General features: G+C 40.1%; 2 protein-coding genes and 1 long non-coding RNA gene across 3 annotated transcripts; 2 read left to right on the top strand and 1 right to left on the bottom strand.

Moving 5' to 3' along the window:
• The first annotated feature begins 402 nt into the window (after positions 1-402).
• Positions 403-10,515, top strand: chaf1a (chromatin assembly factor 1, subunit A (p150)). The gene is made up of 16 exons (XM_030434174.1): positions 403-719; positions 2,326-2,373; positions 2,935-3,563; positions 4,262-4,324; positions 4,470-4,714; positions 4,861-4,942; positions 5,062-5,130; positions 5,396-5,613; positions 6,121-6,289; positions 6,550-6,630; positions 7,355-7,450; positions 7,575-7,824; positions 8,044-8,212; positions 8,343-8,664; positions 8,925-9,009; positions 9,626-10,515. The coding sequence occupies exons 1-16, from the start codon at positions 656-658 to the stop codon at positions 9,736-9,738; spliced, it is 2,703 nt and encodes a 900-aa protein (XP_030290034.1). The 5' UTR covers positions 403-655; the 3' UTR covers positions 9,739-10,515.
• Positions 10,516-11,675: 1,160 nt separating this feature from the next.
• Positions 11,676-21,417, bottom strand: ubxn6 (UBX domain protein 6). The gene is made up of 11 exons (XM_030434177.1): positions 21,237-21,417; positions 20,522-20,679; positions 16,740-16,807; positions 16,510-16,638; positions 16,266-16,363; positions 16,054-16,129; positions 15,845-15,929; positions 15,501-15,720; positions 14,428-14,558; positions 14,171-14,319; positions 11,676-13,676 (listed from the first exon to the last, which is right to left on the bottom strand). The coding sequence occupies exons 1-11, from the start codon at positions 21,317-21,319 to the stop codon at positions 13,551-13,553; spliced, it is 1,323 nt and encodes a 440-aa protein (XP_030290037.1). The 5' UTR covers positions 21,320-21,417; the 3' UTR covers positions 11,676-13,550.
• On the top strand, positions 20,674-23,927 carry LOC115591835 (uncharacterized). Its single transcript, XR_003986025.1, has 3 exons — positions 20,674-20,870; positions 23,712-23,778; positions 23,891-23,927. It is a non-coding gene; the product is annotated as an uncharacterized LOC115591835 (long non-coding RNA).
• The last annotated feature ends 1,186 nt before the right edge of the window (positions 23,928-25,113 follow it).

Below are 25,113 nucleotides of genomic sequence, written 5' to 3'. Positions count from 1 at the left end.
CATTCTAACTCCTTTCATTTCACTGCTACAGACCCACAACATGGCAACCCTGACTTGGAAAAGTCAGACTCCGCGGCCAATCACAAGGCCCAAAACATCAGCCAGAAGGCGTGACCTGTACAGCTGACGAATCTCGGTTTAACGTACGGGGTGTCCCGGACGTGTTGGCTAGTATTTCATGTTAAAATAAAAGTTAACAGCTTCAGACCACGGTATGACATGACTTCACATAATCTGTAAATAATAACCATTAATTTAAGTATCGTATGCAATCTTTAGCGCGAGAAAAACAGGTTTAACGACACAAGGCACCGAGTAGACGAGCAACGCCGTTCCACAAAACAAACGCCTCCACCGGCGAGCAGTAACGTGGTTTTGACCAATCAGCGACAGTTATTGATGCAAGTGACACACTCCCGCCAATTCCGACTGAGGAGCGCGAGGCAGGCAGCGGGGCAGTCCGAGGGAGTATGTGGGAGACGCGGAAAGAGAGTGCGCTATGTTTTATGTAAAATAAATCGGAAATACATGTCGTTTAATTAGTAGCATACTACTTGGTTCGTTACCAGGAGCATTCTTGGAAGTTCTCGTAACCCGTACCGTTGTTTTGACGGAGAATATCGCTGCCGAGAGGAGCCCTGGGTTAGTGGTTGGGATGTTGGCGGCGGAAAACCCACCTATGGACGGACATTTGGCAGCAGCGACTCCCCGCAGAAGAGGTAATGCCAGTCCGCGTTCGACAAACTTCCAAATGGATACCAACTTGCCAAAATGTCTAACGTTACTGTTACAATATGGACCGAGTGTCTTTTCGTGTGTACAATTTAGCGTCCACTTAACGGTGACAAACTAAAGATGAAAGTGTCCCTTCGTGAACGTGAAGTTAGTCAACGTTAAAGCCATTAACCTCGTTTACCACAAAGACATCAGTTAACGTTAACTCGCTCTTGTCACTGTTATGAAGCAAACATAAACTAAGGTTAATGTGACTATCTGCCGCTAACTCAAACAGTAAGCTAACCGTACAGCTAACTTGCTGCCCGGCTTTGCTAATATTATCACGTTACCTAACCCCAATCCAGTAACTTCGACGTCAAATGAGAAACAATAACGTTGTGTTGGAGGTTGAGTTCGGCCCCAAACTATCAGTGTTTTCCATCCAGGAGAGGTAAACTCAACTCATTAGTGAAGTCTTTAGCTTGTTATCCTAGTGGCCAACTTGGCTACATGGCTTACCCTGTTGTCATTGCTTCGCTAGGACATCGCTCTACCCAGGGTGCTAAGCAAAGTAGCTAATTTTGTTAGGTTAGCAGAGCAGCTAGCTGTGTTAGCATCGGTGTAGTAGTTCACGTTAGCGCCTCACATGAAAGCTGTTTTCATTGGTGAAACTCGAGAGCGGCTCTGTTGTCCTCGCTCTTTCAAAAGTTTCTCGAAGCTGCAGTGGCTCACATGAAAGAGTTTCCCTTAGACAATCACAAAACTTAAAACTTCGCTGAATAGTCTATGTAGCCTGTGCCTGACAGCCCTACAGGGTGCCTGTCCTGCGGACTGGATCGGGCCTGCAGCAGCGATTAATACACCGGTTGGCGGGAGCGCTAACCAAATACAACCATTACATCCATTGTAACACTGTAACGTAAGCACACCGACGTTGCAAACTAAAGTGGCAGTCAATGCAGCACATTTCCGACAATATACATCTACTGACGTTTTTGCAATTCGATAAAACTTACTTTATCATAAATAGAGCCATTAGGAACTGAAGATTGGGTATGTGATCTGCACTGGCATGCGGGTATTAAACTTTATAAACTAGTCTTAACAATAAAAAGCTGCTGGGTGGAGTGGTTAAAGCCGTAGATGTGTGTTATTTCAATTAAACTCATTCAAATGAGTTGTATTTTTGAAGCTGTCTTTGATGTGACAGTGGCTGTCATTTTGAGGAGCTTTGTGTTTTCAGCTACTATTAAAACAGTTATCAAAACTACTCCTTGATTGATGTTCAATCTAGAGCTGCAATAATTAATGATTAAGTTGTCAACTGCTATAGTTTGATAATGCGTTTATTGGTTTAAGTAGTTTTGAAAGAAAAAACAATCTCAGATTACAGCTTTTTAAATGTGAACCTATTCAGGTATCTTTACTAATCAAAAACAGTAAACTGAATACTTTTCAATTATGGACAAAACATCAACTTGGGTTTGCGTTGAGAAACAGTGCACTACGTTTTTCAGACACTTTATTGACCAAACAACTAATCCATTAACAATTCATTTGGGGTTAAGTGTTATTTTACTGATGTACCAATGTTTTTGTTCTTTTCAGGCATGGATTGTAAGTCAAGTAGCAATGCCAACAAGAAACTTATCCAAGGTAAATACAATTTTTGTTACTTTTTTTGACACTTTTTAAAGTTTATCTGTGAGTATAATACATGATCAGATGCCATTGATGATAACCTAGCATGGAATCAATATCAATATCCTACTTTACCGTACATTCATAATGCCCGTTGATAATTTGTTACTACTTTTATGTATTGCCTCCTTTCTGTTGATTACTCTCCAGAGGCAGTTTATGTACATATTAGCCCCAGCTCAAATTACCGAGCTACCAACCCTGCCAATACACACAATCTTACAAAAAATACACAAAAAAGTTAAAATTCAGATCACATAGAGGTAGTTGCCCTCTACAGGGGTCCTTAAATCTGAGTATACACTGACATAACTTTGTGTGTAGTCTATCAGTCAACACATTTTTGACTTTATAAATATTAATCCAGCCATAACTTTGAACCATAAAAGATTTAAGACTGCATTTGGATAAACAACTTTGTGATAGCTGAATCATCTGTACTACATAAAGCAGACAAATACAGCACCCATTATGATGACACTGTTCTTAATTTATTTGTTTTAATTCTGCTTGCAGCTCGTCTCCCATTCAAGCGCCTGAACCCTGAACCTAAAGAGAACCAGCCGCCTAAACGCCCTTGTGCACATGCCTGCCCTGAACCCGAAGTCCCAGACGGAGACAACGAAAATGAGTCGTCTCCAATCCTTGTGCACAGTGGCCCACCCTTGGTTAATGGTCGCGGGCCCCTTGATGGCTTCCTGAGTCGCAGGCGACCTGCATCCTCAAATGAGAAGGCGGTAATAGATCTGACCTCGGACAACAGTTCGTCTCCTGTAAAGCGCCTTGTTCCACCTGCTGCTGCCTCTCCCTGCCTCCAAACAAAAGACAAGCATAAGGGCAAAGACAAAACCGCCTCTTCTGGGAAATCCAGCAATGAGGATGACACTCCTGAAACACACACTTTAGACTGCACAGTGGACAGCGATGAGGTCGAAGAGGTAGAGGATAAAGATTTGAATCAGACAGCATCTATCTCTGAGCTTGATACAACACAGGATTCTGAAAGTGAGCCAGAGGAGCAGAATGAGTCAGGAAACGTTTCCAGTTTGGGAGACCGGTCCATGCTGTCATCTCCATCAGTCAGCTCCTCATGCGAAAGCTCACCAGAGAAGAGTGATGACCCTACACCCACTACTACACAATCGGTATGTACATCTCCATCACTTGATTCTAATTTAATCCCACTTAGTGATCGGCATATCACACAATATTAGTTGATCAGTATATTGATTTTTTTTGTTAATGTATCTGTGTATATCACACAAAAACAATTGTATCGTTAATAGGTACAGTGTGGTCAGACAGAGTTAGGGCTGTGTGCGCCTTGTGCTGAAAACTTGAGAAAGTTTTATCTTTTTAAAAACGTGTAGAAAAACATGACACGAGAGCAGCGCAAGCTAAGAAAACCATCATTTGCTGTCTATATGGTTTCTAGTGAAGTGTCTTGATGTGATCGTCTGCTTAGTGGTTTATTGATTACAGAGGTTTTGGTTAGCATTTGCATGTTAACATGACAATTTCCAGAGCTTAACTCATAAAAAACATAATTAATAGATCAGTAAGTAAAATTCTAGATTATTTTTCCACTGCTCCTATCACATTAGACCTTAGCTTTTCTGACAAAATAAAATATATTATATATTGAAATATGACGACCAAAAATGTGACAGCCCTTTGAGAACATATATTTATGAAAGTAATTAAGAATCCAGTGCAAAATATAGCATAATATTAGTGTTATTGCAGATGATTTGTCCAGCTATAAATCATGCAAATGAAACATTGACTAGGATGGATGTCATGGTTTCAAAAACATTCAGACAATGACTATTGTTTTTCATAGGGGCCAAAGACCACCCCCAAGATACCAGCAGACCAGAAAAAGATCAAAAGGCGCTCAATGAAGGTGAGACTTTTGAAGGATAAACTGCGAGCATGTTTTAAACTATGTTTCAAATTCAAACAGCCTGATTTGAACATTTTCATCCATTTTGTCACTTATCAAAATTGTTATTTTAGTAGAAAAATTGACATAACCTTTGCACTTGCAGAGTTTACAAGAACAGGAGGAGAGGCTTCGGCTGCGACAGGAGAAGGAACGCCAGAAAGAAGAAGCCAAAGCTGCAAAGGAGAAAAAGAAAGAAGAGGCTCGCAAGCAAAAAGAGGAGCGAGAAAGGGAAAAACGAGAGAAAAAAGAAAAGGATGAGCGAGAGAAACGAGAGAAAAAAGAAAAGGAGGAGAAGGAAAAAGCAGACAGGTTAAAAGCAAAAGAGGAGCAACGGAAATCAAAGCTAGAGTGAGTAAATCAAGGCCCTGTTACTCTGAAGTCGAGACCTATCCTTTTCATATGCTTTTAGCTTTGTAAGTCAATGTTGGTTAAAAATATGATGTAACACACTCTAATTTGGGTGTGCTTAATGTTTTGCTGAATTCTTACTTCAGGGCAAAGCTTGAAGAAAAACGGAAGAAAGAAGAAGAGAAGCGGATAAAGGAAGAAGAAAAACGGTTGAAGGAAGAGAAGGAAGTAAGTTTATGAAGAAAAGTGTTGGTGTAAACTAGGTACTTGCTACAACATTTCTTGTTCCAGATAAGTAATAGACCATTTTACCAATTGTCTGTTGACTGATGTCTGTCCGTTTGCAGCGCCTCAAAGCAGAGAAAGCAGAAATTACAAGGTTTCTACAGAAACCTAAGATCCAACAGGCTCCAAAGGTAAATACATATCACACTATAACAGAAATGTAAAATAGATTTCACTTAAGGTTTTTGACTGTTCAAGTGGGTTTTCTCCCTCTATAAACTGCACTTTGGTTACAGCTTCAGTGTTCATTGGTCACTTGGTTGTTGCCTAAAAGCTGGCGGTTATTTTAACACCCTTAATTCATAATCTAAATATGTGTTATAGTTGCAACACTATGATCAACTGAATAAACAACTAGAAATAATGTTACTGCAACATGTTTTGTCCCGATTTCAGACACTTGCAGCTGCGTGTGGGAAGTTTGCTCCATTTGAGATCAAAGAAAACGTGTCTCTGGCACCTCTGTGCCGGGTACAGTGTGATGACTCTGTTCTGGAGGACCTGGATCGGTGTTTGAAGAACCCTGCTGATAATTGTAATGGATTGAAAGACTGGATCGGGCGAAAACCACGCCAGTCGGGACCCACCAATCCCAGACAGACGGACTCGCTCAGGTGAGACTGGAAATACTGATTATTCTAATTTGTTTAAATTGCCACATGTCCATTTACCTTTTATATTTATTGCTGAAATGAGGATCGGTCTTGGTTTTGATACACATATCAAAAATGATAAACTTTAATTAAATTAAACCCAATACATGCTCATAAAACATGGTAAATATTGTATATTACTTCCTTGCTGACCTTCCTCAGAACATCATGGCTGTGGGGTTCCTCTGTTGCATCTACCTGAGTGTGCCATGGTTCATTGATTACCTTAGCAGTTGAAGACAGAACAAACAATGCTGGTTTTAAACAGTCACTTAATGTTACATATGTGTAACTTCATATACTTGCTTAGTTTGTCATGTGTGCCACTACCTACACATGGCTTAAAAATAAATAAAATAAAGTGGACACAATTTACAAACATTTTCCTGTAACTTTTTGTTACTTCCTGTAACTTTATGGTTAAGCATTCTTTCTCTCCATCTTGACCCACGTGTACTGTTTTGCCAGTGAGTGTATAACTGTGGAAGGGTCTAAACCAGATGATGTGCCTGATCGTAAACGTTATGGACCCATGAAGCTGCTGCAGTTCCATGAAAACTACCGTCCAGCATACTGGGGAACCTGGAGTAAGAAGAGTTCACACATCTCACCTCGCTGCCCACTCAGACAAGATAAGGTAAGAGCCCATTAACAAACGCCTCAACCTGTTCAGCTAACTTGTTACCCCAAGAGAGATCCCAACAGTATGAAGCATTACTTTTTTATTTTTCGATGAATAGGATCATTTTGGCATATATTCGAATTCAACACAGATGTCTATCTGTCTGAACTGACAAGTCAGATTACATGATTTTAGCTCTGATTTAATATTTTGACCATCAGGAAAATCTATATTTGCATTCCCATCAGACCAATAACTGTGTTCTGTCATCACAGGATGTGTTAGATTATGAGGTGGACAGTGATGAAGAATGGGAGGAAGAGGAACCAGGAGAGTCCTTGTCACATAGTGAAGGGGTGAGTTTTATTCTAGAGTGAAAAAACATAGACATTGTTTTATTGTAACATCTTCTCTGTTTATTTAGTGTCTACTTAAATGTCTAGTATTATAGTTAAAACAATTGAAAAGGTATCTGTAGGTACCCTGACATATGCAAATTGAATGCAAGTAGCATAAGTGCCAAACAAAGCATGTATTTAAGATTGATTTCTCGGCTCTCAGGCAGCAGCTGATTACCATTTCTCACAATACACCATAACAATTGTAGCTTGTAGGGCCTTGAAACTAGCAGAGTTGTAAGCAATGCCCATTTATTAGTATAACCAAGAGACAAAAATGGATTTTTATAAAAGAATAATGAGAAATTGGGTCCTTTTGAAAAGGTTGAAATGTTGCTGCTGGCACTAAAATTCATGCACATCAACAGTTTTGAGAAAAGCCTGCCTGCACCTGTAACAAGAGTGGAACTTGGACAACAAAATGCAAAAAAGCCCATTCAATTTGCAGGAATGGATTCTCATGTTTAGCTTCTGTCTCTGCAAGCTCAAAATTAGGCTGTCATTTTGAAACATACTTTACAAGCATTCAAAAACAATGCTCATGCCTTTTTAAAAGCATGAATAAAAAAGTCTTTCATTTTGCCTCATCACAGCACGGAAAGTAGTAGGAACAATGAACTTATGATAGTAACTTACTAAATACTTTTTACAAAGCCTTGTTGACATTATTGTTCATTTTCAGGAAGATGAGGAGGAAGGTGGTGAAGACGATGATGATGACGGCTTCTTTGTTCCTCATGGCTACCTTTCAGACGATGAAGGCGCTTTAGAAGAGGAGGTGTGATATTGGATGTTTTTTCATTACATTTTGAATTGTCGCTTTAATCTGACACAGGTGTTACTTGGATTTTGAAGTGTGTGCTTCCTGTTGCACCACTATTGACAAATATTTGGTTTACCAGGAGGGTGGCGATCTGGAGAAGCTGAAACTACGCCAGAAAATGAAAGCGAGGGAGTGGGATGAGCTGATGTCCACCAAGAAGAAGATGAAGGTGCTGGAGCCAGTGGTGAAGGGCTGTGTCTGGGAGGGAGAAGCACCTGGTTTGCAGCTCCTCCAGCCGTATGCTATGTGTATGGTCGAGCCCTTACCGAAGGCAGACACCAGCCCGAGCCCAGAGGAGCAGTCACTGAGGTGTCAGAGAGAAGCACTGTGTAAGTGTGTGTGTTACGTGATTCACTTAAATACATGGATTGAAGTTTGAGAACAGCCTTCTTTAGCTGAAGATCTGTGTCTTCAAGGTGTTAATAAACTGAGTGGATGACCTTTTACTTTATTTTTCTCTGTTGGGCAAGAAAAATTATCAAATATGTCTTATGTGTGAACGAACGAATGAATGTAAAAAACATCTGTTCTGCCTTTTTCCCCCACAGTACTCGGTCAGCTGTTGCCTCTGCTGCACGGCAATATCAATAGCAGTAAAGTGATCATCACTGAGTTTCAGGAGTTTTGTCGTCATCAGTCCTCCTCCTCCTCCTCCTCCTCTTCATCACCCCCTGAACTGTCCAGCCCTCAGGGCTCAGTAGAAAATATTCCCACCAGGTAAAACAAAAATATTTGGTGATAACAATGTTTGTGATGACATGTGAGCTAAAAAATGCCATGTTTAAATGTCTTCATAATACATCTAGTCTATTTCCAAGGTTGTAAATTGACTCTTCCCCCCCATCAGAATACAGGTGCGGCGCCTTATGAAAGACAATGCAGTGTATGAGAAGCGCTCCACCTACAGACGCTGCTGCTGGTATGTGCACACAGAGGTCCTGGCCCGTCATGGGCAGGAGGCTCTTCCCGTGCCCTGCCAGTGGACCTACCTCACCACAGGAGCTCGAGAAGAGTCCCGTGAAGAACTGCAGGCAGCCACAGGCTCTCAGGGAAACTCTCCTACGACACCCCAGACCTCCTCCGCCTCATCTTCATCCTCCAATAAAAGGAAGAGCACGGGCAGCATGTCAATCACCAAGTTCATGAAGAAATGTACTGACCCGGAGCAGGTAAACAAATTTAACACATTTGAACACATAAACATATTTCCCCGTTTGTGGGACAATAAAAGAATACCGATTGTGATTCTAAAGGAGTACTGATAAATGAACACTGATTTTGCCATTACCACGCAAACATCACTGCGACGTTCTCGTTCTTTGTTTACTCAATTTAGTCTGGCTTTTTAATCATCTAATAAAAATCTGCTTTTCACATGTGGATTGCACCCTAGTTCTGGCTTAAACGATCTTAAATCTGTATTTTCCAGACGGAAGCTCTGGAGACGGACGGTTTTCAAGCTGATACTGAGGAGGATGACGAGGAAGACTGTGTCATCATCTCCAGAGAGAGTGGTGAGTTACAAAGCATGAATAAAAAGCTGTTATAAGTACAGCTAGATACATACAAATCATAAGTAGACATATTTATTCAGTACGTAAATATAATTTGAATAGTTGGGCATTTTCGGAAATGCTTGTTTGCTTTCTTTATGATTCAGTTTGTATTATACTATCATACTTGAAGGTGTCTGTGATTATGTGCAGGATAGAGTTGATGTGTAACTGTCTGGTTTTGTTTAGATATGGTTCTTATGTCCTTGTCAAGTACTGACCTGGAACTGTGAGGCAATAAGCCTAGTGTAAAGACTAGGAGCAGTAGACGTGGCTAGCCTGGCTCCAAGTTAAAAACCTGCCTGCCAGCATATCCTGTACAGATTCCATATGCAAACTGTTTATCCATCCATCAATGACATTGTTTTGGCTGTGGTGCCGGTCAAGCTAATCACCTCCTGGCTCCTTAATATACAACTGCACTGTTTAGACAGACACTAGTTAAGACATAAATCTTGTAGAGGTCCCCACTGTGTTTTATACAGCAGCCTCAAACAAATGCCCACACTCTACATAAATGGATGCCTTTGGTTGTTTTTTGGAAGAAAAAAAAACCTAATGTAAAAATACTCTGTAGGTCCAACCAGAGAGAACTCGTCCAGTGATGGAGACTGTCCGATGGAAGTGACCCCCTCCGACACAGCTGCTCTTCCCACAGCCAGCGCTGCTCCTACACTGGCCACTGCCTGAGGACAGGACAGACTGTCTCCTCTAACCAAGCTGCCCTCAAGTTTCCCTCAAATTCCTCCTATCTGGTTCTGAACTCTACTGCGTCCAAGACAGAATCAAATCAAGTCTTCAAGCAAGATGAAGCACCACGCTCTGGTACCAGCGACACACAGCAGGTGGGGTCTGCTCAGTATTATGAGTTCACTCTCACCTAAATATTTTAAAGGAGTCAGGAGTCTTGCCTGTAAAATGTAGTTGTGCATAAAATCAGAGCGTCTGAATTGATATTTGAGGACAGACTTGTTTGTCCAGTGTTCATTAACTATGTGTCTGGTTTTTGCAATTGAATTTTCAGTCAGGAATGTTTGGCATGGGAAGGTGAAAGTCTCATTAGCACTGCTTTAGCTACAGCAGATTGGGTTGAACAGAGGGAGGAAGAGCAGAACAGAAATGCCCGATTTTCATGAGAAACATCCAAGACACGGTGATCAGCATTATTTACGGTTTTAAAATGTTGAATTCACAGCATGGTTGGATTTCTTCCTCTTGTCTAACTGAAATAAGAGCTGGGAAATGAGAGGCTAAAAGTCTGTCTAAACATTTCTGTTAGTATTCAGTGGGGCCATTTATTCTGCGATTTCTAATTCTGACAGCTCACTGGAGTAGTTGCTATACCTGTACTTGTACAGTTAGGTCCAGTTTCACAATGTTTTATAAATATGTATTTTCTGTATTTTTTCAAGAATACTTGAACAGGATAAATTCATTAAACATGAATAAAAGTACTGCACTTTTATATTCCATTAATTCGTTGGCGTTCATATGGGTTCATCTGGTAGCATGATGCTAACACCGGCACCACTCTGACAGCTGCTGAACTGCTGTTTTGGTTGATGTGGATGATTAAAAACGACATAGACAATGCCGTAGTGCCTGAGGTTACTCCTCTGTCATCTGTGAGTCTTTACAAAAATACAAATGATCTGTTCAATAACAAGTATTCAACCCTTGAACAACGACTCGCATATATGCACATCTGGACACTGCAATTTTCTAAGTATTTTGCTTTATTTGGTACGAATTAAATCAATTAACTGTTCGGTGTAAACCCAAGCAAACATGCATTTTCATTTATCACTGAAAACGTTATCCTTTATGTTCAATTGAATTCTCACCTGTAGACAAATTTCACACTTGTTGACGCTCAACTGAAAAAAAAGACTACTGCAAGCAGTTGAATTGACTATTGGCTGACAGTGTATCAATTTTAGCCTTTCCCCTCCCTAAATTAAGTGTAATGTTGAAATAAGTATCTATTAAAAAAAAAAAAAGTATCAAATTCAATGTGTTCCAATAAAATGTCTTGGTAATAAACAGATCTGGAAAAATAAGCTCTTAATTCCCCTTCCTCTTCAAAACTACTAAAGTGCCGACAAACTGCATGGTGACCATGACGTCAGGTTTTATTTGGTAAATTCTATCAAATCCTAATTGTATTGCTGTCTGAAATATGATTGGCCACCCCAGGGTAAAATTGTTGTTTTGCAACCTCTCCTCAGCAGTTTGTGATAATGTTGACCATCTTTATGATCACAGCTTTACTGTTGATATAGTGACAATAGGGAGCATCTCTAAAAGGTGCTGACAATCTGATCCAGTAATTTGTGTTTTGATTAACATTGTGGTGGAGCAGCAATATTAAACATTACAACATTTTCATATTTGTCAGACATGTCCTGAACCCTCAATGCTCCACCAGCAGCTGCTGTTTTCAATAAAGCATTAATTAAGTACTTGTACATGTCCAACACTAGATGCAAAACATTTCTTTGTAGGAAACTAGGCATGGTAATGTAATGAGGTGTCACTGTTCATGGGATAGTAGCTTCTCTATGTGTACAGATTAAAATCAAACACTGCTTCTTCTCATAATTCGGTAATTGAAACAAAAGCTGAGATGCAATGCAAGCGGTTTTTATTACAGGCAGGTTAAAAAGCAACAAAACACAACTCAACATCTGGACAGATCACAACTGCTCACTAATCCTTTTAATAAGGTTACAATGCTGGGAAAACATTTACACCCTCCTTCCATTGAATACCTGCGGGTCACTGGTTGACTGGCTGAACAAGACGGCAGTAAGAAAATAAATGTCACTTATGGCTGACTTGGCCTTACAGATGCTGGGAAATTTTAACCCAGCAGTTATAGATGTGTTCTTGGTGTGCAACTATACGTAAAGATGTGAGGTGGTGACTGATTTCTATTGTTAAACAAACTTTAAAAAAAAAAACAATGCTGGGACTTTTAAGATCCATTACAAGTTTGTGTATAACTCACTTGGGATGTTTCCGAGAGACGAGCAGTGAGAGGTAGGTTAGTTGTCCTCTTAACCAAAACACATGCAGGAGAAACTGTAATAAGCTGTTATAGATTAACCTGGTGTAGACAGCAAAAGCGTTACCAGAATACATGTACTAACCTTCATTGACATGTTTCAAGGGAAAGTATTGATCTAAAACATTTGACACAATCAAGAGCTCAATTTGAATCTTCAGTCCCTTTCATATCTTTGATTTGTCATTGGATGCAGCAGGCTTGTAGCCGCTGTGACCTACATTTTTCATATACTCCACCCAGTTTGAGATATAAACCATTTTTATAACAAGGAAATGTGTTTGATGCAAACAAATTACAAGACCACCATCAAGACGAGTCCATGCTGCCAGTTTTTAACAGAAAGCCTACTTCATGCCTGCCTGCATGCCAGGGCGAGTACATTACATTAAGCGTCTGCAGTGAGCCTCTACAATTAAACCTATTAATCACATAAGTAGTGTGAACAAAGCTGTGTGTTTGGGCTTTACACCTGTTTTATAAAATTGTGCATAATGCTGGAAAGTGCTTCAGATTGGTAAAATATAAGAACATATTTTGGTATCCACACCCTCAGCACATGGCCAACGCTTTAAAAACCTTGGGGGAACATGTCAATAATGAATGTTCGTAGTTTTTGACCTCACTTTTTAAGTGAAATTAGAAAAAAAAACATTTTAATAAGTCAGGCTTGTGCTCATAGGCATAACAATCTATTGAAGAAATCAAAGGAGTCTTGTACAACACCAAGGAGTACGAGGCTTCTGCAGAGCAGAGGACAAAACGGACGAGCCAGACTCATATCACACCAAATCGGACAAAACACTGTTTAAACTTGAGCACTGCTGAACGGAGATAACAGCATTTCAAGTCTGAAAGTTAAGCTGGTGCACCGACATCAGCTTTTAAAATGAAAGACACCAGGCGCTGAAATTCCAAACACAAGTCAATATCTGACCCGATTCATTTGACTCTCTTCAGTCAGAGGTGTACACTGTTAGTCCAACGCAATGTTTACTTCAAAACAAGGAGAGGAAGTGTGGACACAGTAAAAACAAGGTCTCTGAACATGCCACATGAAGTACATCTGACTGTTACAGAGGACTGCTCTCCGTCTGTTCACCACACAGCATGTACATTCATTCAGGATACGACAAAAACACCACTTGGCCCTTGTTCTGTCTCCTTTCACATCTGTTAGTAAAATTCATCCTTCAACATAATGTGCTGCTGACACCGTCTGTAGTGTGGCTTGATCTCCACATGGAGAGAGGGAGGGGTGCTCAGCAGAAGCATTAGGGTGAAGTTGCCCCTTCACTATCACTGCTACTGACTCAGGTTAGGATCTGTAAAAATAAACTCATCACTAGTCTTCTTTAAGAGGCAATTTCACCCCATCAGTGCCAGAAAAGGGAGGTACTGTAGCAGAGGGGAGTTTAGAGACAGCGAGGGACCCTCAGCTCAGGGTCCGAATGGTTTCCAGCAGCTCTGGCTTGAGGAGGGTGGGGCTCTTTCCACCTGCAGCTGCAATATCTGCCTGCACAGCTGCATCCCAGGCAAAAGTGAGCAGGGCTGCAGGGACCTGAGGACAAACATGCAGGCAGTGTTATACTGGTGGTATAAAAGATGAAACCTTGGACAGCAACTTCACAGTTCATTACATTATTGATGTTACACCGGTTGTTTGTTTTATTAATGTATTTACCAGAGCCTTAAAGTTATCAAATATAAAATATCACTGAATGGAGAAAACAACATATTTTTGTTGTTTTTACAAGATAAATAATCAATTAAAATGACATGCCATTGTGCCACAGTGACAGTGCGTCCATAGGGGACTTTTTTCAGCGGTCATGAAGACACATTTGGTGCTGTAGTGAGTTTTTGTGATATCAGGCCAGTGTGTATGGTGCCAACTCAAAATAAACTTAAGCTGTAGTGTGTGTTCATAGTACTGAAGGAACCACTTTTTTTTTAAAATCTTTTTCATTGGATTTGATGAAAGAAAGTAAAAATAGCACCGACCTCACGACACAAAAATGTTCTAAAAGCGAGAGGACTCTGGTTTTGACTGACCAAGTTACACTCCGCGAGAGCGACTTCATCAGACTCTTGTAGCTTCTGACTTCCAGGAGCGATGAGCTCAAAGGGCTGCCAGCCGTCCACCAGGGACTCCCGGACAAACCCGAACAGCACAGGCAGCCGGTCCCACGCATAGAAGGTCCCTGAAATTACAAGCCTGCTTTACCGACTCACTTCATTTTCTCGCAGGGCTTTCTATCAGTCTGAGTGTTGACTCATCCCCTGAACTGATTTGTAAATCGAGCTCTCACCTTGCAGCAGGTTTCCATCAGGCAGTCTGATCCTGAGCAGGGTGTAGTTGTATTTCCTTCTCTCCCTCTGCTCCTCCTTCTCCCTCATGGCCTTGGTGCGCAGCATAGTGTTCTTCTCCACCAATTCACTCCTGGCAAACACACACAAGAACATTGAGTGCAGGCTCTCTAAAATGATGGACCAACAACAGTAGACCACACTTTTGTATTTTCAGGGCTTGAGGTGCACCGCGCTCCTGCTGGGATCCATCATCATGCATTATTGATCAGTGTGTTTGAGGCTGTTTACACTCATCTGCTCGTCTTTTCCTGAGGGGAGTCGAATATTCAGCTGAGTGCAAATAAATATCTGTTTATAATAGAATTTCTGGGCACAGTGAATGTCCTACAGCCGCCATGTTTTCAACAAGATGTAATTACGTGGTTTGAGGGGAAGGTGGATTTATTTTTCTCAAACTGAGAAACTGTGTACAACACAAGCTGTAACCAACCGGCCCACTGTGCACCAAAGCACAGACATTTATGTGGTTGTTTTGGCAACAGTCTGGAGCGGCTTGTGCAAGATTTAATCAAGCACAATGAGTCAGGAGTTTATACTGGAAGAGAGCAAATGCAGATGTGAGGAATCATTCTGAAAATTAGATTTGCACAATAATATGACATTATGTGTTTGTTTGGAAAGGACTCCACAAAACACCCTTCACTCTTTGCTCTTCTTTAAATCACATATCCTCTCCAGTTCTGATGTAACTGACGCTATAGCAGCTACGCAAACTTCTTGAGGAGCTGCCATTGCTGATTTAAACAAACAGTTGCTTCTTTCACTGGTCAGCACACCTAAACCACGCTTCTAGCTGCCAGTAGTTCAACAATGGTTACTGATTAGTTAGACATTTGCATGCTCTGCCACAGGCACAGCTGGATTTGAAACATCACACGATCTCGCAAATCCAACTCCCTTGCATGATAAGGAATGTACTTTATGGCCTGTTTGCTAGACATCAAATATGATCTTGTTTATTGGTGGATACGTTTAAAAATGTAGTTCCTATAACTTCTCCAGAAGTCTGTACCTCTGCTGTTGCTCCTTCTTGAGCTCATCAGCCGTCAGGTTGTAGAATTCAGGCGGCAGCTCAAAGCGCTGGGCGTTGGGAGAAGGTCTGAACACCTGAGGCTGTCTGTCTAGCTGAGCTCTGACCGGCTCGCCCCTCTGGAGACGATCCCTCCTCTCCTTCATCAACTCCAGGGCGTCTGGACTCTGCTCCGGTAACACCAGGAACTCCTCTTCCTCCTCTGAGATCCAAGAAAGACAAATCAAAATAAGCCATGCTTGACTTTCTAATTGATCTGTTGACTGTGATCAAATCAAAGAAAGCCCAACAGCCTTGTTTATTTAAAGGCAGCAGGATTTATTTACCTTGACCCTCCACAGGAAGCATCACGGATATGAACTCCAGCGCCTGCAGGAACTCTCTACTGCCCTCAACACTACGAACCTTATCCTGAATTGAAACGTAAGAGGAAATTATATACAATTATATGAAAGAAATGCAGATATAGCTTTGTTATGCTTCTACTCAGAGGGATGCCATTAAATCTTAATCTGTCATAAAAGTACAAACAGACCTGGAACACTTTGTTGCTGAGTTTAATCTTCCTGTACTTCTCCTCTGTGGGATTCTTACATATATTGTCAACATACCTATTGACAAAACAGTGAAGAGAACACGTAATTATGATCTTCCACTCTGTTGTAATTGAGGAAAACAAGTAAAACATTAAATTCAGCCAGCTAGTTAAAAGATAACCTCACATCCAACAGTTGCAAATTTTCTTACTTGCTTATGATGTCGACAGCAACCTTGACTTTCTCTCTGTCTTTGTTGAACGTGTGGATCATCATAACAGAGGCCTCAACTGGATCCTCCTCAAACCGCTGACAGCAACGACAGAGTACATGTTTTACTACAATAAACAGTGGATTCTCATTAATTCATATTTAGATTAAAGTAATATGTTGCTGACAAGTGCAAACAAGCGGTAATTAAAGGACAAAACAAGAGACAATATCTTCAGACGTACCATTAAAATGGCCTCTTTAATGTGTACCTCCCTCTCACTCTTAGTTAATGTGGCTCCAGTTAGCGGACAGGTGAAATACACACCTGACACTGAGAGGCAGGTGGGATCTTTCACAGGCACTTTGGATCCCTGAAAAGAATCACCACTCATCAATATCGTAGGGCAGGAAACTGATCACCGGCAGCAAAACTTAATGCCAAAAGTCTCAAACAGATTGATCTAATACATACCTCCGCTGCTGCTGCTGCCTTGTCTTTTTCAGCCAGTGCAGCTGCCTCTGCCTCCAGTTCTTTTTTAACTAGAAATAAAACACAGAAAGTCAACCATGCAATTATATTCAAGTCTTTTTTTGTTTTTCTCGTAACTAGTGCCTTTTATGCCTCGGTGACACAACTTTTTGCCTTGAAATCGGGAGGCCTGCACTTAATGCACTTTGCACACTACATGACTGATCAGGGACAGATAGTCACACAGTACAAGATCACACATGCGAGACAAGACGGGGGAGTGAAGCAGTGGTCTGCAGTGACAAAACAAGGAAGAATAAAGAAAATAATATGTATGAGAGAAGGGATTAAGGGCGTTTTCACACCTATCCACCTTATTCCTGACTTCGTGAGTTTACCCATGGTTCATAGCGGTATTCGGTTATGCTCTTCCGGTTGAACTGGCTGACCTCGGTGTTTACGTTAACGTAGCTGTCATGCTCGCTCTAAAACCGGCTTTTAACACAAAGAAAGCGACAGAATGGATAAAAATCGGCGGTGGATACACAGTACAGATGTTTTAATAAGTCGTGAGGACAGTTCTCACGGAGTAGGCAGATGACATAAAGCATTAGCACGGCATTAGCCTGACGTTAGCGATGTAGCTAACGTCGGGCTAATGCTTATCTTATATTTTCTGAAGATGTTGACGGGTGGAGAATTACGCAGTTACAAAAGCACAGAAGCATACAACTACCTGCACAGTAACAAAATAGGGAAAGTACTGTTGAAGAAACACAGCGTGTTTATATTTCTGAAGGCAGCAGTAGCGCCCAGCCAGAGTGTCAATCAAGCTAAACATACAGCGTGGACAATGCTGAAGGAAAATGAAGCCGTGGAGAAAGGCGGCTGCTCGGACGTTGCCGGGTTAGGAAAGTCATGCAGCAGCTATTCTGTGGAAGATATTCATAAACCCAAATATTTATTTTAGTGTCAAAGCCGCGAGCCGCGCTAGTCTCCGTTCCTCCTTCCTCAGCATGGCGTGTAGGGCGCAGGGCAGGACAAGTTTGTCTCAGTGGTTGATGTACTACACGAGACGTTTCTGAAAAAAACTTCAATTTTCATGAATTGTTGTAGCAACCAACAACGGCACATGTTGTACCTGAGCTCATTTTAAAAACAATTTAGCTCTTATGACCTAACGCTAGTTGTTTAGGGCTAGCTTAGCGGCAGCGGCCATCATGCAGTTGCAAGGCAACCGGAAACAGAAAACCGCCGGCGGAAGTAGTTATCTGTCACGGCAGCCCCCATCATAGACATATATACATAGACGCCTCATTGAGCGGGTTGGCCCGCTGCTGCGATACGTCAACGTCGCCGCCATATTGGAGGAGGCAGATCCGCCCCGTGAACTACTACGAGTCAATGGAGTGAACTTAATAAAGCTCCTTCTACAAAGTGCTATAAGTTAATGTGTCTCATTTACACATTCACACACATACGGATATATTCAGGAAACAGAGAGGACCCAAAAACAACGTCTGTAACGTTCTCTGAGGATTATAAATGTTAGCTAATCCTCATATGTTCAGTATACAGGTCGGCACCAAACCATTTTATAATGTTTTTATGAGTGTTTACAGCTGCTAATGTATGTTACGCTGTTACTGTGATGATACGTGACAGTTAAATATTTAATCTGTCCACAATAACCACATCCTGACATGCAAATGTGGCATCTGTGTGAATCAAAAACACCGTCATTTTATAAATACAGTGATTTTTGACTAATAATATCATGGCGACAAAAATAAAGTCTGCAAATCAAGATGAGAAACTGCAACAGCAGTGAAGAGATACACACCATGACAAATATGGTATAAAATAACATTTCATGGTAAAAAAAAAAGTGAAGTATCAGCAGGCTACTATTATAAATATGCACCATATATAGTTTTCAACATTATTATTAGTGAAATCATAGTAGTAGTATTTTCTGCATATTCTTGACTTTGAATGGGAGCAGCTGTAACGCTTGAATCAATATCGGGGATCAATAAAGTATTTCTGATTCTGATTCGTATATTATGCAGCCAGTTGTCCATATAAAGTTAAATTAGATTAACCAAGTTGACAGTATGGCGGACAGATGTCTCATTTGCATGTCAGGATGTGGTTATTATGGACAGATTGAATATTTAACTGTCATGTATCATCACAGTAACAGCGTTACATACATTAGCAGCTGTAAACACTCATAAAAACATTATAAAATGGTTTGGTGCCGACCTGTATACTGAACATGAGGATTAGCTAACATTTATAATCCTCAGAGAACGTTACAGACGTTGTTTTTGGTTCCTCTCTGCTTCCTGAATATATCCGTATGTGTGTGAATGTGTAAATGAGACACATTAACTTATAGCACTTTGTAGACGGAGCTTTATAAAGTTCACTCCATTGACTCGTATTAGTTCACGGGGCGGATCTGCCTCCTCCAATATGGCGGCGACGTCGACGTACGGTCCAGCGCTCAATGAGGCGTCTATGTATATATGTCTATGGCCCCCATAGGCTCCCGAGGAAACAGGTGGATAGTTTGTTTGCTCTGGTCCGAATGAGGGACCAACTTGTTACAATGTTGCATATTGCCTCGAGTTTGGTTTGTGTTCACACAGCAGCATTTACAAGTGGACCAAAATGTAATTCAGCTGAATTTAGCACTGAGCAGACAGGAAGTCAAGCACTGAAACAACAACAATTTGACATCCGGTTACTTTAAAAGCTAACAGATAACAAGCCATAGAAAACTAAAGCTAGCTATCAAGACATTCGACTACTATCCATACAACAGCCAAATCCAGTTTCTGAGTCAAACTAGCAATCCAAGAACTACAGTTTTAAAGCATGGAGCGAAGCAAGAAACAATAATTGAAACTCTGGGACCATCAGTATCGGGAATGCAACATTTTGTTTTTATAAGCAAAACCCAGTAATCCAAGTTGTTCCAAATAAAGCAATAAACAATATCAATGAAATGCATTTTCTACACAACAGATTGAAGGTGATGAGGATTAAGTGGCTTTCAAGATAAGGCTGTATAGAGATCCATATCACAAATGTATTACAGCAGAAGATGACAAATACACAACCCGACGATTTGACAAAGAGTTTCAATGAGAACAGTTCTGAATGGACACGATATAACACCTTGAAAAATATCTATATCTAGTACAATTTCTGATATCACAGGGAAAAACCGACAAAACATTGAGGGCATAACGACGCTTGTGTACTGTGTGTCAAGCACAACACCATCTAACTTAATTTACTCCAGACAATTATAGACAATAGAGTGGCAGGAGGTGGGCCTGTGTGGGCGCTGCAGCAGTGTTTTGTATGTGTTAACTCTCTGCTGGAAGGAATACAGAGCTAGAGAGTGTAGTTGGTACCAGTGTTTCAATGCTGAGGAAAATGAGTACAGAAACCATTCAGAGTCATGTGTTGATACACTGATATTCGTTGACACTAAAAAATCCTCTGTTTCAACAATCTAATGGTGTGAGGTGGCCTAGAAATGGAAGGCTTCATCAGGTCTGTCACTACCACAACCCATGAACCAAATTTGAATTAAGGCTCCACCACCCCAAACCTCATGTGACAGCTGCATGTGAGCAACATTATTCATAGCATTAACGTCACATAGTCCAAAATACTAACGGTGACGTAAGGTTGGGGTGGAAATCATTTAGATTTCAGACACCACCCGGATTGAACCATGGCTGGATGATGGCTGTGTGTCTCACCCTGGTTCCTGATGGCGTCCTGAGAGGTGTGGACCTTCGGCTTCGGTTGCTGCTCGATCCTGGCCAGGGCTGCAGCTCCTGCCCGCTGGGCTCCTTCAGTGGGAGCATGGCGATTATTCTTGGCACTGGAACTGCTCTGCACCACATCGGGCCTGGAACTACAGCGTTTAAAAAGGACACAGGAGTGGAGTAAAGTGAAGAGGCGTGTTGGCCCTCACGTTTCCGTCAGCACAGAGCCACAAATTCTCCTTCTGAACACTTGAGATGTGTTCGTGTTAGCTTACTAGGCTAACACATGCTAACGACGACACTGTCCAAACGTCAGTGACACAGCAGCTCTGTTTTTCTGGTGAGCACTTAGGCGGCTTACCTACGACTAAAACTAACTTTAGCTGGCTTACTTAAACTAGTGGCTGAATAAGCTTATTCAGAGATTAACTCGAACTGATACTGGATGGACGCTTTCCGCCCTACTTTGTATTATATAATCCAGTTAATAACGGCGGAAAACGACCGCCAGTTAAACGCGACTTTACAAACACTAAAAATTACTGATCATCACTCCCCTAGTTAGCTTTACAACCCGCTAATATCACCCCAATAATCATTAATGACCAGCCATTAGCTGTATGCTAACTCAAATTTAGAAAACGTTAGACAGTTAGCTATGTTTGCTAGCGCTAAAGAAGTCGCTGAGAAAAAGTTTGATATTTACCCGGTTTCTGCAGTTAGTTTCTTCCCCGGTCCCGCAGATTTAAATTTAATGTCTTTCTTGATATCATCGAAAAACTTCTTCATTTCCCTTCAGCTGTCACAGCGACACAAAAAGAAGGAGAGCAGCTAGCTACGCTCAGCTACGAGGAGGACCAAAACAAAACTGTGGCAGGAAACTACTTCCGCCTCCGGAGAGGTGGTGTCGCCCCGTGTGGCCGAGGGCAGAACTGACGGTGGAATAAAATAAAGTTAAATTAAATTAAATTAAATTAAATTAAATTAAATTAGATTAAATAATGTCAAATAAAATAAAATCAATACATACAAAAATCTATAGATTATATTACATATTTAGAGCTGAAGAAGATTTGTAGACCTGGATAATTCTAGTAAAACACTTAGTATGTTATTTATGAACTGAATAATATATTGCCACACTGTCATTATTGCAGATTGTCATTGCCAATATGTTATTATTTATTCAATTGTTTAGTTTTCATCATATTCAAGAACTGGTGCAATTCTTCAAAGAACTAATTTACAGTTTAGATCAATGACATAACTGTTCTGAAGTGGACATTACGAAGGTTTTGTAATTTTCTTTACAGCTACACATTGTATCCATATCCTGCCTGCTTCTGCATTAGTGTGTCCATGATGTGAGGTACGGAGTTGAGGGGAGACCTTCCACAACACTGGAACTTTGGATCCACCACAGAATTACCATAATTTGCAAATCCATCAGCTCGCAAAGTGGCCACTAAATGATTTAGTGCCTCCACCCAGAGAACCACAATGACCATTATAGAAATACTCCTGCCTGTGTAAATTTTCTGTTTGATTTGATGACATTAAACTGAATTAATGTGTGCATGCCTCCTCATGCTCACAGATGGACCTTTTTAAAATACTCAGACATACATCCCCAACTGCTGCATGCTTTTCCATGTTTACATCCTCACTTGATTTATTGAGAATAAAATAAGACTTATTTTCTTATGTAAAGGCTATATCAGGTGTTAATCAAGCAGAAAAAGTCACATTGTTTATTATCATGTCAGACAAAATATGTACACATTACTGGTCATGCTTATATTATTTGGAGAAGTTAGACTTTGTTTCAGCTGCGAAACCACACCAACCGTGAAAACATTTCAATAAATTAATGTGAAAATATTTTCTTTCCTTACAGTTTCTTGAAATATAAACCATACTTTGTTGAAGACAATGTTGTGACCATTCTGCTGTAGTAGAGCAGTTTATGAGTGGGAACATAAACTACACGCACACGCATCAGCGAGAGGCACAGATCTGCATCCTGTTAGATCCTGACAGATATTAAAAGGTTGTAAGTTCAAACCCCCCTTCTTTGAGGTGTGAGGAAAAGGAAATGACTGCTTCAACTGACATTTAATCTTGCTGACTGGAGTTTTTATATGTGATTGTGGCTTTTTTTTTTTTTTTTTTTTACAAGTAGATGAGGTTGACATGTTGCATTGCCTTCACACTCTCTGATATCTCAGCTCTGATCAAAATAGGCCTAAATTCAGATTGTGGCTGAATGAATGCTGAATTTACACTTAAATCCAATTAAGTGCTGTCACACTGAAATAATCAAAGCAAGCGTTTCAATGATCAAACTACCCAGCACATAACATGCTGTTTTTGTGGACGTGTTTAAAAACGTAATAACTTAATTTGTGAAGTAAATGTAATAAAACAAATATGATAGTTCTTAAATGATCCTTTATTCCTGAAACACATTAACTACCTACTGAGGGTAAAGGTTATGATATATGTCAACATTAGATTTAATAATGATGTAAACTGTAATGAAGCATCCAGACTTTTAGCAGGACAATCACCCTGATCAAAATATTTAAGTCAAAATAACAAAAAAATTCCAATTATACAAACATAAAAAAGTAATGTGTTGTTTCAAGTCAGCAAAATATGTAACCAACGATGGTCGATGCTTGTCCACTGTTTTATTGTTTTATTGTTTATTACATAACCTATGTTTATTACATGATGGGAACAGTAAAAATTATCAAGAGGGTCACTGCCCTCCAGTGGTCACAGTGTCAGAACAGATTTAGAAATGTTCATTACTCCGTAGTGTCTTCCCTCTGATCCCTTTTTTTGTTTAACCCTCATGTTGTGTTTGTTTCTTGATAAACAATTTTGTGTTCCCAGTCAAAAATGAGCGTTCCATTTAAACTCATCATAAAAACTGTATAATACATATATTATCACTACTTGATTAAAAAATTGTGTAATACCATATACCGTGATTTCTTTCTGAGAGGGTTAACCTTATTGTACTGTGAACATCTCACACCATTGCAACCCTAGCTATGAATACTATACTAAAACTATAACTAATTCTATAATGTAAAATCATTTTTAATTGACTTTATTAAAATGCTCCTATAACAAGGATCATATACTATATCACTTTGTTATCTCTCCTCAGGATCATTATTTAAGTTTTTGACAGGAGCAGGATGAAGAGCCTCCTCCAAATGCTGATAATGAAAACTGTAAGTACAGAATTCCACTTTTATTGTTAACCTTACTTCATGCCATGCCCTCTAAAGATTTGTTATCACAATATCTACCCTGCTTTTTTGTTGGGTTTTTTTGTCATATCAGTTCCGTCAAGACAGGAGAGGAGAGAAAAGATGAGGAGAGACTTGGAGATGAGAGGAGGAGAGACCTGGAGAGGAGGAAAATGGAAAAGGCAAATATCAATTTGTTTTATGTAATTATTACAATTCATGTATTGATGACTAAATGAGGTTTTCTAACTACATTTCCACTTGTCTTACATTTGTCTTTCAGAGAGAGGCGAGGAGAAGAGAGGGACAGACCTGGAGAGAGGAGAGTTATTTATTGTTCTGGTTTTATTGTTATTTATATGTATATTTAGAAAATTCTAGTGAAATAAAAAAATGTTGAGATTTTGTAAAAATGTTTTGATGTCAGATTATTTATAAAATAATGGTGATGAATGCTGGTTGAAGGGCCCCGGGTTTTTTTTTTTTGCCTAGGGCCCCAGCAGACTCTCGCAGCGCCACTGTGTGTGAGTGTGTGTGTGTGTGTGTGTGTGTGTGTATGCATGTGTGTGTGTGTCCATATGACAAATGAGGATGTACCTGAGATCAGTTTTTTACACTAATTGTAGTCTCCCCCATTCATTTCTAATGACTGGTCATTTTTGACCGGGAACACCAAGAGTGTACAACAGCTGAATAAAATACACAAAACTGTATGCAAATAAATACTATTTATTTTGTGTGTTGAAATCCTCTTTGTGGACAAAGTCATGGAGTCTTAGGTCAGTCTGACCAAATTAAGTACATTTTTCAGAGATAAAACTTTTAAATCGGACAGATTTGACTCGAACACAACATAAGGGTTAAAAACATGAGACAAGAGAAGTTTATGAGAAGTTTTTATCTGTGTGTGTTTTCTGTAAATCTTGAATATTAAAAGTAACTAGTAAAAAACTAGTATAAATGTAGCAGGGTATTTTAAAAATAATAATGATAATCGATAACCGATTCACCCCTACATACATGTACATTTATGTTTAATAATATATGTTAATAATATTAAATATTAAATTTACTTAGTTAATATCAGACACTTTAAGACTTTTAGTCAAGCACCTTTCATTTGGTTGACTTTCGTTTCGTTTTCGTTTTTACCCAAAGTAATCTTATCATGTTATCTTTTACTCAAGTACAGTTTTTGGGTACATTTTACAACACTGAGTAAAAGCGCTTGGAAATTGTACTGGAACACAAATCGATTAAATACAATCGATAGTTTAACAGTTTTCCAAATCAATTCACAGGTTATTGGTAGAGTTG

This window comes from Sparus aurata, chromosome 11, assembly GCF_900880675.1.
Source record: "Sparus aurata chromosome 11, fSpaAur1.1, whole genome shotgun sequence".
In the NCBI taxonomy this organism is placed as follows: Eukaryota; Metazoa; Chordata; class Actinopteri; order Spariformes; family Sparidae; genus Sparus; species Sparus aurata.
The sequence above is the reverse complement of the archived record's forward strand: the minus strand, read 5'-3'. Positions and strand labels throughout refer to the sequence as shown.